This window comes from Castanea sativa, chromosome 5, assembly GCF_040712315.1.
Source record: "Castanea sativa cultivar Marrone di Chiusa Pesio chromosome 5, ASM4071231v1".
In the NCBI taxonomy this organism is placed as follows: domain Eukaryota; kingdom Viridiplantae; phylum Streptophyta; class Magnoliopsida; order Fagales; family Fagaceae; genus Castanea; species Castanea sativa.
In genome coordinates this window covers 69,505,484-69,520,741 of record NC_134017.1, presented here as the reverse complement: position 1 = coordinate 69,520,741, position 15,258 = coordinate 69,505,484, and the positions used below count along the sequence as shown (strand labels likewise).

Here is a 15,258-nt window from a genome sequence, read left to right as displayed (position 1 = left end):
AGCTTGTTTTGTATGCACATCTATGTTTGTGGAAAAATCTTGAAATCCATGTGTTATTGTTGTAAATCGATCTTCAAGCTTATCATGAATGATTAGTCAATAGTCTTGTTAGTCTTGATATATGCATAGACTTGTGCCTATATTTTTTCCCACGTTTTTATGTTTTTTCTTAAAGAGCTCATCAAATGTAAATCTCAAAATGAAAAGAGATATTGAGCTGCAAAAGCCATCGTACATACTGTTATTTGACTAGGAAAAATAAAAAGCAACTTGTATTGAAATGTATGATGCCTCAAAAAACCAAAGGCTCATTCAAACTTGAAATATCAAACAGTTCAGGCATCGATCTTAAAATGAGATGTATTTTGTTCAAAAATGATCAAATATTATGATTTTTAAAGAAGCCAAATGAAAAGCTTCAAAGAAATGTAATCATTTTCTTGTGAGAGATCATATATGTTCATTTCTATAATTGAGATAGTCCACTTGTCTTAGTACTAGTTGTGTATGACTTGATTGAATTGATCATTGAAATTTTACTTTAAACTAAGGACTATTCCACATTTGATACACACACACAACACACAAGTCTAATGTTTAATGAATGTTTATTTCATTTGTGTGATTGTACATGTTCAAATGTGATGTGTGTGCGCTCAACCATATGTGGATCAAATCAAAAGATTTTTGTTCTTTTTGTTTGCTTTTGGAAGTAATTTGTATCACTCATGTTTTTCAAAGTTTTCCAAGTTGTTTTTGTGTGAAAAACATGTTTTCTAGGTGTTTTTGTGACTTATTTCATGTGTAAGTTCAGTTACGAGTTAAAGGGTCCAATTCTCAAGTTATTCAGATTTGGACAAAGAGTTTCGCGACTGTTTCATGACTATTTCTCAAGTAAAGCTTACTAGCAAAATACCAGCGAGATACTAGCGAAATTTTGCGGGTATGTAACCAGCGAAACTTCCCACAAAAATTGCTAGATCAGCTTTTAAAGGGCATTTCGTGGGTCATTTGTTTTAAACTTCTCTCATCCTCTCCCAAACCCCAGTTTTAATGCTTCAACATCAAAACCCAACTAATTTCAAGTGTTTTACATTCCATAAACATCTCTAAGGTAATCTTTAACTCTTTTCATCAATTTTGATCTTTAGATTATGTTTTTGGAGGTTTTATGTTCATAGTTGGGATTTTCTCAAATGGGAGTTGGAAAACCTAAATTTTTGTCAATCTTTTTTATTGAGCTTTGTTTTAAATGATGATTTGATTAAGATATTGGCCCCTTATGGCAAAAATAACATGTATTTAGGCAAGATTTTCATATGTTCTTGCATTGTTTAACATACATGTTTAGTATGTGCACTCTAAGTGTTTGATAAAGTTCCCAAGTGACATTTTCTCGTTGTTTTGGACTCCGATGAGTACCAATTTTTGGAGATCACCATAATTATTCATGTTTTGATCATTGGTGGTGTGTTTTATACACTTTGCCCTATGAGTACTTATTCATGCATTGGTCATGCATCTCACATGCACACTAGATGCACCTTTGCTGCACACACTCTAACACTTGAAATGTTTTGCATTCACTCATGCTAGTTAAGTCTTTTTAAACCTTTTAACTCATATAACATGCTTTTGTGTCTATGTCATGCCTAGGTCTATATCTTGTTCCACATCCTTAGCATGTCATGTTTACTTTATGCTTTGTAGCATTGTGTCTTTAAGATGTTTTATCTTTTGTTTGAGCTTCATTTTCATATTCATCTTGCATCCCTCATGCGTCATCTTTTACCCTTGTTTATATCTTCTTTTCTTTCCCTCCTTCCTCTTGATTCATTTGTCTATTCGTGACAAAAATGGGGAGTGTATACCGGAGAGTATATCGGTGTGTTTTGTCATTTCTATATGTCTTATGTGCACATTCTTAGGGGCATAAATTCTACCTCGTGTACATTTGTATGGGGAGAAAGCTATAAGGGAGATGCATATACCAAGGGGGAGATGCATATACCAAGGGGGAGAAGACAACCTTTTTGAGAAAACATTGTTTTGTTTGCTTTACATTATGCTTGTTTTCTCGTTGTTTTATGGTGCTTTGAGTTACTTTTAGTATCTATGCTTTGTTTCTCTCATTGCATCGTGTTTATGTGTTGGAACACACTTGTGCCCTTGTTGGATCTTGTATCTTTAATGCAAATACCTTTTGTGTTTTGTATTGGTTGTGTATTCTTGTGCCCTTGTTGGATCTTGTATCCTTAATGCAAATATTTTGGTGTTTTGCATTAGTTGTGTGTTGGACATGCATATATCCTATGTCTTTGTGCTTTAATGGTTGAATATTCGGATGATCATTTTCTTTGCTATGTGATCATTGTAGTCATTTCTATATGATTGTTTTGGTATATGATCAAGTTACTCATATGTTTCACATCATGTTTACTTGATCGTATTTTTTACTTGTTACATTATACTTGTCCTTTAATTACTTGCTTTACCTTGAGGGTCTAATGTGTTTTGTGCAAGTGTTTTTGGTTACAGGTATATATGTTCCAAGTGCTTCACAACTTCTAGATTTAGGTGTGAGTAAGTTTTGCCATTGTTCCCACACTCACGTTTAAGTTTAGAGTCTGTTATAGGGTGTTTTGTCACAGAATAGTCAAAGGGGGAGATTTTAAAGTTGTGATTTACAATTATGTTTTATGTTGGCTTTATTCTATGACAAAAAGTGTTGTAATTGCATAAATTTGTTTCCTTATATTTTTGTGGGATTTTATTGTATTGGGTTTAGTATAAGTTGATGAAGACTCAAGCTTAATTGAAGATCAGTGCATTTCGCGACTAGCTCACGAGAAGTTTGCGAGAAGGGTTCTCACGAAAGAGCCACATGAGAAGCACATGCTGAAAGCTGAAGAGTCGTGTCAGCCTGGGGGATTTCGTGAGTGTCTCGCGGGTAAGGTCTTCCCGCGAGATACTCGCGAAGCTCTCTGCCTGGAGTTTTTTTAAGTATGACTTTCTTACCCTTCACCCATACTATATATACCATCATTACCCATAAATGTGTGAGGTCATTCAGAAAGAAAAACCCGAGATAGGTTTTCTACAACACACACACACACCCATCTTTTAGAGAGAGAGCTACTAATTCTTTGTGCGAAATCATCCTAGCCTCTTCTCATTCCTTCTCCCATTGTCATATCTTGAGAGGAGATTTATACCCAAACACAACTCACACATTTTCAGAGTGTAGAGAGTGTTTTGGAACTTGGGAAGTCTTGGGGATTTGCCAAAAGAAGCCGGTGAGGTTTGGCGGATGCAATTGGATGTATTGCAGGATCTGAAAAGTTAGACAAGACACGGTTCCGAGATGTCTTGTTGGAGTAGGAGTTTGGAGGGCTTAGGTACATTGAGTAAATTAGGCTTGGAGGGTCTCTTGCTATTCGTGTATCCTAACTTATTGTTTAGTGGATCGATTTATCGCTTGGAGGGCGGCGGAGAGGTTTTTCACTGAGTTCTTCAGTTTCCTCTTCGATAACACATTAGAGTGTTATCTTGTGTTTGCATCTCTCTTTCCTACTCTTTTAGTTTTCATTTTACTGTTGTGCTTTAATGAATATGGCTTAGAGTAGTTGTTGTGTTTGTTCACTTGCATTTACTTTATTCCGCACGTAGTTTAAGTTAGAGTAAAATCAACCGAGCCGTAATCTTTTAGAGTATGTTTGGTTGGAGTGAAAACAGGGAGGATGGAAAATAGAGAGAGGAAAATGATATTTTCCACTGCTTGGATGAGAAGGGGAAGGGGAGAGAAAAGTGGTGGGGCCCACCAGGTTTCTCTCCTCCCCCTTCAAAATATAGTCTCTCCAAATTGGAGAGGCAATTGGAGTGAAAAGTGGGAAAAATATTTGGACAAAACTACCCACCTCTAATTAACGTTTCTTCCCTTTTTTTTTTTTTTTTTTTCCAGTTTCCTTGTAACGTTGGCTTCCTTTTCTTTTTCTTTTTTTTGGATAACGTTGGCTTCTTCCTTTTTCTTTTTTGGTTTTGTCAGGGTGAGTTCTTCTTCTTTTCCTTCTTTTTTTTCTTAATTTTAATTTTTATTATTTTTTTAAGAAAACACTTTTGGATGATTTTTTTTATGTTATTTTTGGAAATGTCTACTTTTATCTATACACAAGTTTTTAAAAAAGTATAATGTATTACTTTTTGTTTTATTTAAAAGGGACATGATGGTAAATTTATACAAACCTTATTTTCAACCAAATCAAAAAAAATTTCATCCTTCCACTTTTCCACCCTCTCAACCAAACACAAATGAGGAAAACTAAAAACTTTCCATCCTCCTACTTTTCCATCCTCTCTCTATTTTCTATCCTTTCACTTTTCCATCCTCCTAACCAAACGGACCCTTAATTTAGGGTCTAAACAACTCTTGTGTTTTTAACACAAATCCGAGCTTTCACATATAATTTATTGCATAGAAATTTTTTTCTGTGAATAGTTTTTAGAATAATTTCTCCAACTAAATATACCATTTTTTTCTTGAGAAAGTTAAGGGACACCACAAAATCTCACAATATTCTTGTTTTGAGTTGTGGTGGATCTAGGTCTAATATTTCTTTATTTATTTTTTAATTTTAGTTTGACTTATGATGGGTTGACATCTCTGACTATTGCAAAAATTTGTGAGAATTTGTTGTGTTTGTATTAAAAAGTGATGCTAGGGATTCAATAAATTAAGTAATGCTAAAGTCACAAACTATTTTACAAACTGTTGACGTGATGAATGATTATTGATAAGTATAAAGGTGATGTTAGTGGTGAACCTAAATGAAAACTATTAAAAATTTGACACATCAATAGTTTCTAAAATTGCTGTAAAATAATTTGTAACTATAGGTTGTAGCATTACTATTATAAATTATGACATTTATTGTTATATCAGTTTGTAAATTTTATGTATTAAATTTGTAGTACCACTTTTAACATTTTCCATATAAACATCACTGCTACATAGATACAGAAGATTGGTGTAGGCGGAGTTTGAACCTCAGATATTTTATTTAACAATAAGAAACTTTATTAGTCGAGCTAACAAGAACCCACAAACATATGTTTATTGAATTTATTGTGTTTTTGAATTCTCACAACTCATATTTATTGTTAAGTCAATTTATAAATATTTTGTGTTAAAATTTGTAGCAAAATTGGTCAATAGTCAATATGATGCTCATAGTTTTCTTGGACAATTAAGTTAATTTTGAAACATTTTAGTTATGTGACTAAAATTGAAACATACTATATTAGTTATTTGGTCACATTTAGAACACGAGTCTCTAAGACTCAAGTTCAATTGGAGAATCTTGATCTTGACATATTAGTGCCACATAAGCTCACTGCATATGATTCTTCTAGACTTTCAGATGTTGGCAAAGAATTTCATTGGAAAATAGAGGAGAGAGTAAGTAATTCCATCAATTGTGTACTCAAATGAATTTGTAAGATGGCCGATGAGAATAAGTGGTATGCAAGATGTTTCTTTGTGTAAATAAATATACAAAGAAACATCACTATTAATGGAAGGGTTAAACCATTCATCATCCCTATACTATTGGAGGAGGTATCTAGTGTTTCCATTACATGCAGTAGAAAAATTAGATACTTTTTCATACTATACAACTTGGCCCAAGTAGGCTCAATTACTTACTGCCTAACTCAGCAACCAAAATTGCCTCAAGTTTTTCCTCTGAGTAGAGTCATTCTTAACCAAACAACATAGGTCAAACATAGTTTGGGAGTTGCTAAGCTATTGGCTTAGGGACAGTATTCTAGGTTGCTTAAGCAATTCACTAGAAGATGGAAAAATCTAGGGACGCACTTCATCACACACCACAAATTGCACTTTAAGTAGCAATTGGATTACATTTCACCAATAACTCTAATATCAATTCTTTTTATTTTGGCCTAGCGAAAGCACATTTGCGCGAACAAGAAAATAAACATTCACACCAAAGAAATCCATGCCTACATCCAAGGGTGATGCCAACCAAAAATTCACTGCCAACAATATGGATTATAACGAGACTTACCAAACCTCACTACATTCATAACTCACACAAACAATACTCACAAAATCTCATCAAAATAAACAAGATCTCTCACAAACTCAAACTCACAATCTCAAAACTCCAATACACCCAATAACTTTCTCACACTTACAAAAAAACAAACTCTCAAACACAGAACCACGAGTAATTTTTCAAACCCCAAAATCTATCAAACTACTCTTCAAAGAAATCCACTCATGTTTTTCTACAAGTCCTCTCCTCTCCCCATATGAGAGGAACCTTGGGCAAAAGTTACCATATCCTTTGCCACAATACATATTTATATAAGGCTTTAATCTTATTCCTTGATGCAAAAGGTATATTCATTACTTCTTCAATAAGGCATAATTTTCTCTCTATGTCCAGGAGATTCCCTGTCTTCCACACCAAGAAAAATTAGAATTAGGAATTTGAGGCAATATTCAACAAATAGGATATGAACATTGTGTTAGAAATTAAAATATGTTTGCTTAGTAAATATAATTGGTTATAAAATTATTATTATTTATTTTCATATATTTTAATAATTATATAATAATTGATTAAATTAGTTATGACATTACCAATTTGACCTTGATTAGGCCAAAGAACTGGGAATCAAATGCCTTTTTGGTTTTCTATTTGATGTGGTTGGTAAAACCTTGGGCAAGGCCTTGCTTAATGTGTTGGACAAAGAAACTTGAATTCAAGACCTCTTTGATCACTTATTAAACATAAACTTACATTAATATCCCCTTTTTTTTTTCCCATCGTGCTCTAATACTCTAATGATTTAATTAACCATTATAGGTGGTTTGTCCATCTTCTTAATGTTATTTCTAAAAAGAGAAGTGATTTGCTCACAATATTTTCAAAATAAATCCTAGTTGGTAGGTTATTACAGGTTCTTAAGTTAAATTCATCACTGAAATTACTCTTTTACTCATTAGTAATAGAAAGTAACAACTTGCCACATAAAATTTGTTGTGAAAATGTTATTGCCTAAGCATTTCTTTTTCAAAAAGCTTAAAATCATGGAACTACAAAAAAAAGATCCTTATCCTCATATGGTTGATGAAAAATCATAAGACTGAGATCAATTTAATGATGTGGAGCCTATGAAGTAGAATGAATTTTGTTTTATCGCATAAGTAACTTCTATCCATCTAATGACCAGACATTTTTAAAACTGTTTTGAAAGTATAAGGATTAAAGTAAAACATTTACAGTGTAAGAATGATTTTTAAAATAAATCTGTTACCAAAATTTTTTTTAAAATAAATCTCAAAGTATGATGACCAAATATGCAATTAAATCTTTAATTTATTTTATTGAAAAATTGACTATTGAGGCGCCGTCTTTGGCGATAGTTATTAAAAGCTGATAACATTGGTCCTAAAATGTATCGTACCGTTAGTAGGACCCTTATAAGACGAAACTTTAGGCAAGTCGCCACAATAAATTTCAGAGCCTTTTCTGTTCTTAATACGAGCGTGACAAACTTCGCAACAGAGAAATCTCGGAATAAACACTGCAGCAACCTCATCACCATTTTATGTAGAACTACAAAACTAGAGGTTCTTATTCAGGGAATCTCAGCCAGTCCTCACTGCTTTTTCAATATTAATATATGTTTTTATGTGTTTCAATATTATTGTTATGCGTTTGCTGTAGAAACTCTATACCTATGAAGAAGCACAGGTGCGTTTCGGGATTCGGGTGTAGATTAAAAATATTAAAAACTCTATACCTATGAAGCACAGGTGCATTTCGGAATTCGGGATGCGGGACTCGGCAATTTTTGACAAAGTAAGGTGTGGGTGCGGCGAGGTGCGGCGATTAAAAAATTATTAAAAATATTTTTAATATATTGCTAAACATACTTTTTTCACATTATATAAATATATACCAAATTTAAGAGCAATAATAAATAATAACTAGAATAAAGAGTATGGGAGAGAGCCTAGCTGAAGAGCAATACTTTTTTTTTTTTGAATTTCGGCCGGTATCGGTTTGCGCCCGATACGTACCGATTCGGGCCGAATCGGCGTGAATTGGCCTGATTTCGCGCACGTCGGCCCGAATCGGTGCCATATCAGCGCGAATCGGCGTGAATCGCGCCGAAAAAAGTATTTTTTAGTGCCCGTCGCGGCACGGACGTGTAGGTAGCAGCGTCGCCTGCGCGTCCCTGCGTCGGACATTTGTCCCAAACGCCGCACCCGTGCTTCCCAGCTCTGTACTGGGTTCAGAGACGGAGCTATTCTTGGACTTGGGGGGGCAGTGGCCCCCCCCAGATTTTCAAAAAAAAATTTTTAGTATATATATAGCATATTATTTTTAGCAATTTTCTTCAATAAAAATTATATTTTGCCCCCCTCTTATAATATTATTGATATTTTCAAATGCTTAAAAAAAAAAAATAGCCCAGTAACAAAAATTAAGCCCAAACAACTCCTCAAAACAAACGTAAGCAAAAAAAAAAAAAAAAAAAAATCAAAAATCAAAAATCAAAAATCAAAGCCGGTTCTAATTAGATATCTACCTAGGCTAGGAGTGGGAAACACCCCACTTACCTCACACATATAATAAAAGGAAAAAAAGAGAAGGAGATTTCTAACTCTAAGCCATTTAAAAAAAAGAAAAAAAAAGAAAACCTAACTAACTTACGGCTGAACACAAAGGAGAGGAATTTGGCAGCCAGCGGCAGAAGCAAAGGTATCCTCTCATGTCTCATCTCATATTGAATCCTTGTTTGAGATGATTTACTTTTTGTAATGTGTTGATTGTTGACACTTGATATTGTTGTGGCTTGTAAGTTGTAAAGAAAACTTAAAAGAGAAGTAGAGAACACAGAGCAACTAAGCGCAGGGACTAGAGAGGGAAGTTAGCAGTCAGGAAAGCTGGCCTGGAGGCTGGAGCCTGGGAGTTGGGACGGAGACGGAAAAACTCTAAACAGAGAGTAAAGAGAGAGTTATAAGAGAGGTAAAATTATTACTCACCTTATCTTTCATATTTGTCTTTTGCCATACTTTATATTCTTTTATACATGAAAAGCTCTATCTGACCATTGACAAACACAATTACACAACCCCACACGCCACATCAACTCCCATCATTAATGTTTTGTAATTTTTTTTTTTAAAGTTTTGTTTTTAGCAATAGCATGTGGCTGTGATGCTTTGTCATTTGTGATTTTTTTCTTCATCTGACAATTGACAAACATACTTAGGCAACCCCACACGCAACATCAACTCTCACCATTAATGTTTTGTAATTTTTTTTTTTTTTTTAAAGTTTTGTTTTTAGCAATTGGATGTGGCTGTCATGTTTTGTTATTTGTAATTTTTTTTTTTTAGTTTTGTCTTTAGTGTTTTTGTCTATTAGTTAGTGTCTTTTAAAACATTAAAGTTAAGTAAATAATTAAAAAGATTATTTGTAATTTTAAAATTTATTGGGCCATTGTTGAATGTTTGTGTGCATAGTATTTGTCTATTGTGTGTAATGATTATAGATTATTGACCATATAATAATATAATAATTTCAAATTATATTTTATTTGTAGATTATGAAAAAGTCAACTACCATATTTGATTTTTTCAAAAGAAAAGCTTCAAATAGTTTAGAAGCTAATACTAGCGATGCAACATTGCCAACCACTAATGTTGAGGAAAATCCTGATGCCCCAATTGAGGAAAATCTCAACATCCCAATTGAGGAAAATCTCGATGTCCCAATTGAGGAAAATCCTGATGAACCTGTTGAGGAAAATCTTGATGTCCATTTTGAGGAAAATTCTCAAACAAAATTTCAAAAGGTTGATATGAGTTCGTTGCAATTAGAACGTGATCCTGGATTGCGTAGACAAATATATACTTATCATGTTGATCAACGAGATGAGATCCGGCGACGTTACATTACGTTGGGTCCATACCAGCCTCGTTTTAAAAAAATTTTAAAATCTAAGAAGGGTCGAAGCTTTCAAGGTTCTTGGTATGAAGATGATCGCTTTAAGCCATGGCTTGAATATTCTCCTAAAAAAGATGCCGCTTTTTGTCTACTCTGCTTTCTCTTTCATAAGCCAACTGGGCATGATGGACAAAATGCATTCACAGTTAACGGATTTAAGAATTGGAAGAAAGTGAGAAATGGTGAAAGCTGTTCTTTTAGTCTTCATATGGGGAAAGATCTTAACTCCACTCATAGATTTGCCCATAAAGCGTGCCAGGATTTGATGAACCAGTCTCAACACATAGATAGGGTAGTGGGCAATTTCACTTCAGAACAAATTGTAAATAATCGAGTACGATTGAAGGCTTCAATTGATGTTGTTCGACATCTTGCCTTGCAAGCTATTGCTTTTAGAGGTCGAGATGAAAGCTCTACTTCAACCAATCGGGGAAACTTTCTTACGACATTGGATTTGATGGTGAGCTATAATAATAATGTTGTTGAAATAATGGCAAAAGCTCCAAAAAATGCCACCTACACATCACCTCAAATTCAAAAAGAAATTCTACATGTTATTTCAACCAGAGTGAAGAAGGCAATTAGGGAAGAAATTGGTGATGCAAAGTTTTGCATATTGGTTGATGAAGCTCGTGATGAGTCCATGAAAGAGCAAATGGCTGTGGTTTTAAGATATGTTGATACAACTGGCTTTGTGCGAGAACGATTTTATGGGATTGTTCATGTTGTTGACACTGCAGCAGTGACCCTTAAAAAGGAGATATATTATTTGCTCTCTAATCAGTGCTTAGATATCCAAAACATTCGGGGGCAAGGATATGATGGTGCAAGCAACATGCGGGGTGAGTGGAATGGATTACAAGCTTTGATTTTGAATGATTGTCCATATGCTTACTACATTCATTGTTTTGCACATCGTTTACAATTGGCATTAGTAGGAGCATCGAAAGCAGTTGTCCCTCTTAATAGATTTTTTAATAAATTGATTTTGGTTATCAATAATATTCGTGCTTCATGCAAACGTATTGAGCAATTAAAAATTGCTAGAGCTTCTGACATTGCATATTTGATTGATATTGAAGATCTTGAGACTGGGAAAGGACTTAATCAGATGGTCACTTTACAGCGACCTGGAGATACTCGTTGGGGTTCGCATTATAAATCAGTTTCTAACTTGATAAAGTTGTTTAGTCCAACATGTGAAGTTCTACTGAAAATCATGGATGAAGGAAATTCTTCACAAAAAGTAGAAGCAGAGTCTGCTTATGAGGTATTAATTTCATTTGAATTTGTCTTCATCTTGCATTTTGTTAATGAAACTATGGGAATCACTGATAAACTTTGTCAAGCTTTGCAAAACCAATCACAAGACATTTTAAATGCTATGCATTTAGTTTCATCCACTAAAAAGCTTATTCAACAATTTAGAGATGAGAAATGGGATGACTTACTAGCTACTGTGATATCATTTTGTAAGAAACGTGGTATAGATATCCCTGATATGAATGCTCGTTATGTTGCAAGATTTGGTCGATCTCGTCATCAACAAGAGGACTTTAAAAATGAGCATTATTATAAAGTAGATATTTTTAATGCAGGAATAGATTCTCAATTACAGGAACTAAATCATCGGTTTAGCGAGCATGCCATGGAGTTACTTACGCTTAGCTCAGCTCTAGACCCTCGAGAGGCATATGAATCTTTTCGAGTTAGTGATATTTGTTCATTGGTAGATAAATTTTATCCAATAGACTTCACAGATGATGAAAAGAATGATTTGAAAAAGGAACTTGATCTTTATAAGTATGATGTAGTTCAGCATTCAGGGTTCAAGAATTTGAAAAATATTTCTGAATTGTGTCAATGGATGGTGAGAACTAGAAAATCAGAAATCTATCCGCTTATTTGTAGAGTGGTCAAGCTTGTGCTTACTCTTCCCGTTTCTACTGCAACTACAGAGCGAGCATTTTCAGCTATGAATGTCATCAAAACTGACCTTCGCAACAAAATGGAAGATGAGTTTTTGTTAGACGCTATGATGTTATTCATTGAAAGGGACATTGCTGTGACAATTAGTACGGATTCAATCATAGATGATTTCGAAGATTTAAAAAGACGGCGAGTTCCATTTTCATAAATAATTGCATTGTAATATCTTTAAAAAAAAAATTCTGTATTTTTCTTTGTTGATGGTTTATTAAATGAATGTTTATTTGGAGTTTCATTTTTTTTTTTATACTTCTGCCCCCCCTAACTCCAAGTCCTGGCTCCGTCCCTGACTGGGTTTGTCACTAATTTTGAGTTTAGATTTGATATTTTGTCTTGGAAAAATTTGCTTACTTTCAAAAATCTTTCTGGGTGTTTGTCATTACTGTCAATCAATGTGTTCGGGCTGCTGAGAGAGAGCAAACAAATACAAGTAAAAGAGAATTTGAAGCTTTGGAATTTTATATATTTGTGTAAGCAAAATAATATGGAAGGAAAATGTTCAAGTTAGAATTTTGATCAAATGGATCCACTCATTTTAATTGATTAAATTGAATACATATGAGATGCATATGTATTTCTGAGCCAACCCTTTTGTTTTGGACCTTTTGGTTCACAGCTGAAACTTACATTCAAAAGCTTAACCACAATGTGTAATAAATATCCCAGAGAGAGAGTGAGAGAGAAGTACAAGTTTTACTCCTGCTGAGTGTATTTATGCCATGAAGAAAGGTATCTTATTAAGGCTTATGGATTTTGTAATTCAGGAAAACCATCAATATCATGGAGGCAATTACTCGGACACGGAATGCCAAAGGCAGGAAGGTTAGTGACAAATGGATCACTAATGAAGGCATAGATAGAATAAGCAAATTACCTGATTCAATTCTTCGGCACATTCTAACATTCCTTCCCACAAGAGATGCTGTTGGAACAAGCATATTATCGAAGAGATGGGAACACCTCTGGATGTCCATTACCAGTTTTGTGTTTTGTATGCTGTGTGAGTTGATCTATAAGAGGGACCTCTGATCATGAATTTTGTGGAAAGAGTACTAATGCTCCGTGACTCCTCAGACATAAAGTATTTCGCACTTGCATGTGATGTTCTCTGCGATGCTTCTCGCATCAATACATGGATATTGTATGCACTACAACACAATGTTAGAAAGTTATTTCTTGCCCTTTGTGGACTCCTAGATGCATACACGTTTCCTCCTTGTTTATTTAGTTGTGATTCACTAGAAGACTTAACTCGAGAGATGAGCCGTTCGACTCAAAATATGGGCCGTGTGCTCAAGCTTCCCCGTTCTGTATGTTTTTCAAGTCTCAAGAGCTTGTATTTTAAGTATGTTACGTTTGAAGGGGACTATACAACAAAACGGCTCTTTTCAGGTTGCCCAGTCCTGGAGAATCTGACTTTAGTTCTTTGCAAGTGGGGGAATGTGGAAGCTGTCTGTATATCTGCTCCCATGCTTCGAAACTTGACCATTTATGAAACAGAAAATCGAGACAATTGTCAAAAATTGATTTTTGGAACGAGTCTTCAAAGCTTCGTTTACATTGGTGGACTCTTAAGTGATTATTGTTTTTATGATTCAACCTCACTAATTAAGGCATATTTTGATGTGGGATGTGGAAGCTTCATTACTGAAAGGGCCACAAGACACAGAGAAGATGCTTATAGGGCAAATAAGCTTCTTAGAGGACTCTCTCATGTGAAAAACCTAGCATTAACTCCTTACACTCTTAAGGTACAACTCCATTGCTTGTTAAATGGATAAAAGTGTTTCTAATTTTCATAATTTGTTTTCATCGGCATATCCTGCAAAGGGTTTATTTGAGGCTTTCTAGTTCTGATGAGTATGATACCGTTCCTTAGGTTCTCACATATGGAGAAGAATTCATTGCATGTTTGCCTGTGTTTCCAAATTTGATCCATCTCGAATTTCATGCGGAGCCAATGGATTTTGCTTGTAGGACACTGTTGAGAGTACTCCAAAACTTGCTTTGTCTTAGTTCTCTTGCTTTTGCAGAGGTAACTTTTTAGAACCTCAACTTTTGCTTTACCATTGCTGTCTGTATTTACTATTGCATTGCTACTATGGACTTATGGGTAAAGCATGTGTTTTATGATGATAACGTAGGGAATCTTCCTTTCCATAAGGGTCCGTTTGGATAGAACTTATTGCTGAAAACTGAAAATTGAAAACTGAAAACACTGTAGCAAAATAATTTTTAAATGTGTAAATAGTGCTGTGTGACCTATTTTTAATAAATAATTGCTAAAAAAGTACATGAACAGTACGCGCACTGCGCGCTTGTCCCCACAGCAGTGAAAAAAAAAAAAAAAAAAGCAGCAAAACGCAGGACGCAGCAACTTTAAGCTGAATCCAAACGCCCTCTTAATGTGAAAAAACTGATTGGAGACTGGCTCCAGTTCCCCCTTGTTTCACTACAAGACTCAAGACCATCAAAATATGTGATTTTTGTGGAACTGAAGGAGAACTACATGTAGTAAAGAATTTGCTGAAAGATGCTACAACATTGGAGAAAATGGTAATATCTTGTTCTCTTGTAAAGTTCTGAGTGGGCTCAGGGAGGCAAAAGGAGGTTCGTGAACAGTTACTAATGCTTCCCAGAGGATCAATAAGTTGTGTAATTGAAATTTCATGAGTATTTCCTAGGTTTGTTCCGATCAAGACTGGCCATTCCTGGGCCTTTTATACCAAATTCTCTTGGAACATGTAATGCTTTTGTCAGGTTTACATTACTTCAAGCTTGGGCTTTACACTTTTGATTATGGGTGAGTTTGGTTGGGCTTTTTGAAAAAGTACATAATGAAAAAGTTGAGTTTTCAAAAAATGCATAATTAAAGAGTTTTTTTGGAAAAAGATGAATGTTTGGTAAAAGCTGTTAAAAAGTGCTTTTTGAAAAAGCTGAGTGTTTGGTAAAAGCTGTTAAAAAATGTTTTTTGAAAAAACTGAGTGTTTGGCTAGCACTTATAAAAGTGACAGTTTGAGTTGTAAATTACCAAAAAGGACAAGATATATAAAAAAAAAGAATTATTTGTTTTAATTACCTCTCTTAATGCAAGTTATGGACACAATATTTTCACAAAAATTTCACAATAAAGTTAATATGACAAGTTGTTAATGGTAGGAAAAAAAATAATAATGTCACTAGTAGGTCTAGATGAGAACTAATAACAATTTATTAGGTAAAC

At 34.4% G+C, this 15,258-nt stretch overlaps 1 protein-coding gene and 1 pseudogene across 1 annotated transcript; both read left to right on the top strand.

The window, feature by feature from the left end:
- Positions 1 to 9,645: 9,645 nt before the first annotated feature.
- On the top strand, positions 9,646 to 12,183 carry LOC142635685 (uncharacterized). The gene has a single exon (XM_075809805.1). The coding sequence runs from the start codon at positions 9,646 to 9,648 to the stop codon at positions 12,181 to 12,183; it is 2,538 nt and encodes an 845-aa protein (XP_075665920.1).
- A 632-nt stretch (positions 12,184 to 12,815) lies between these two features.
- On the top strand, positions 12,816 to 14,708 carry LOC142634422 (F-box/LRR-repeat protein At3g26922-like; annotated as a pseudogene).
- The last annotated feature ends 550 nt before the right edge of the window (positions 14,709 to 15,258 follow it).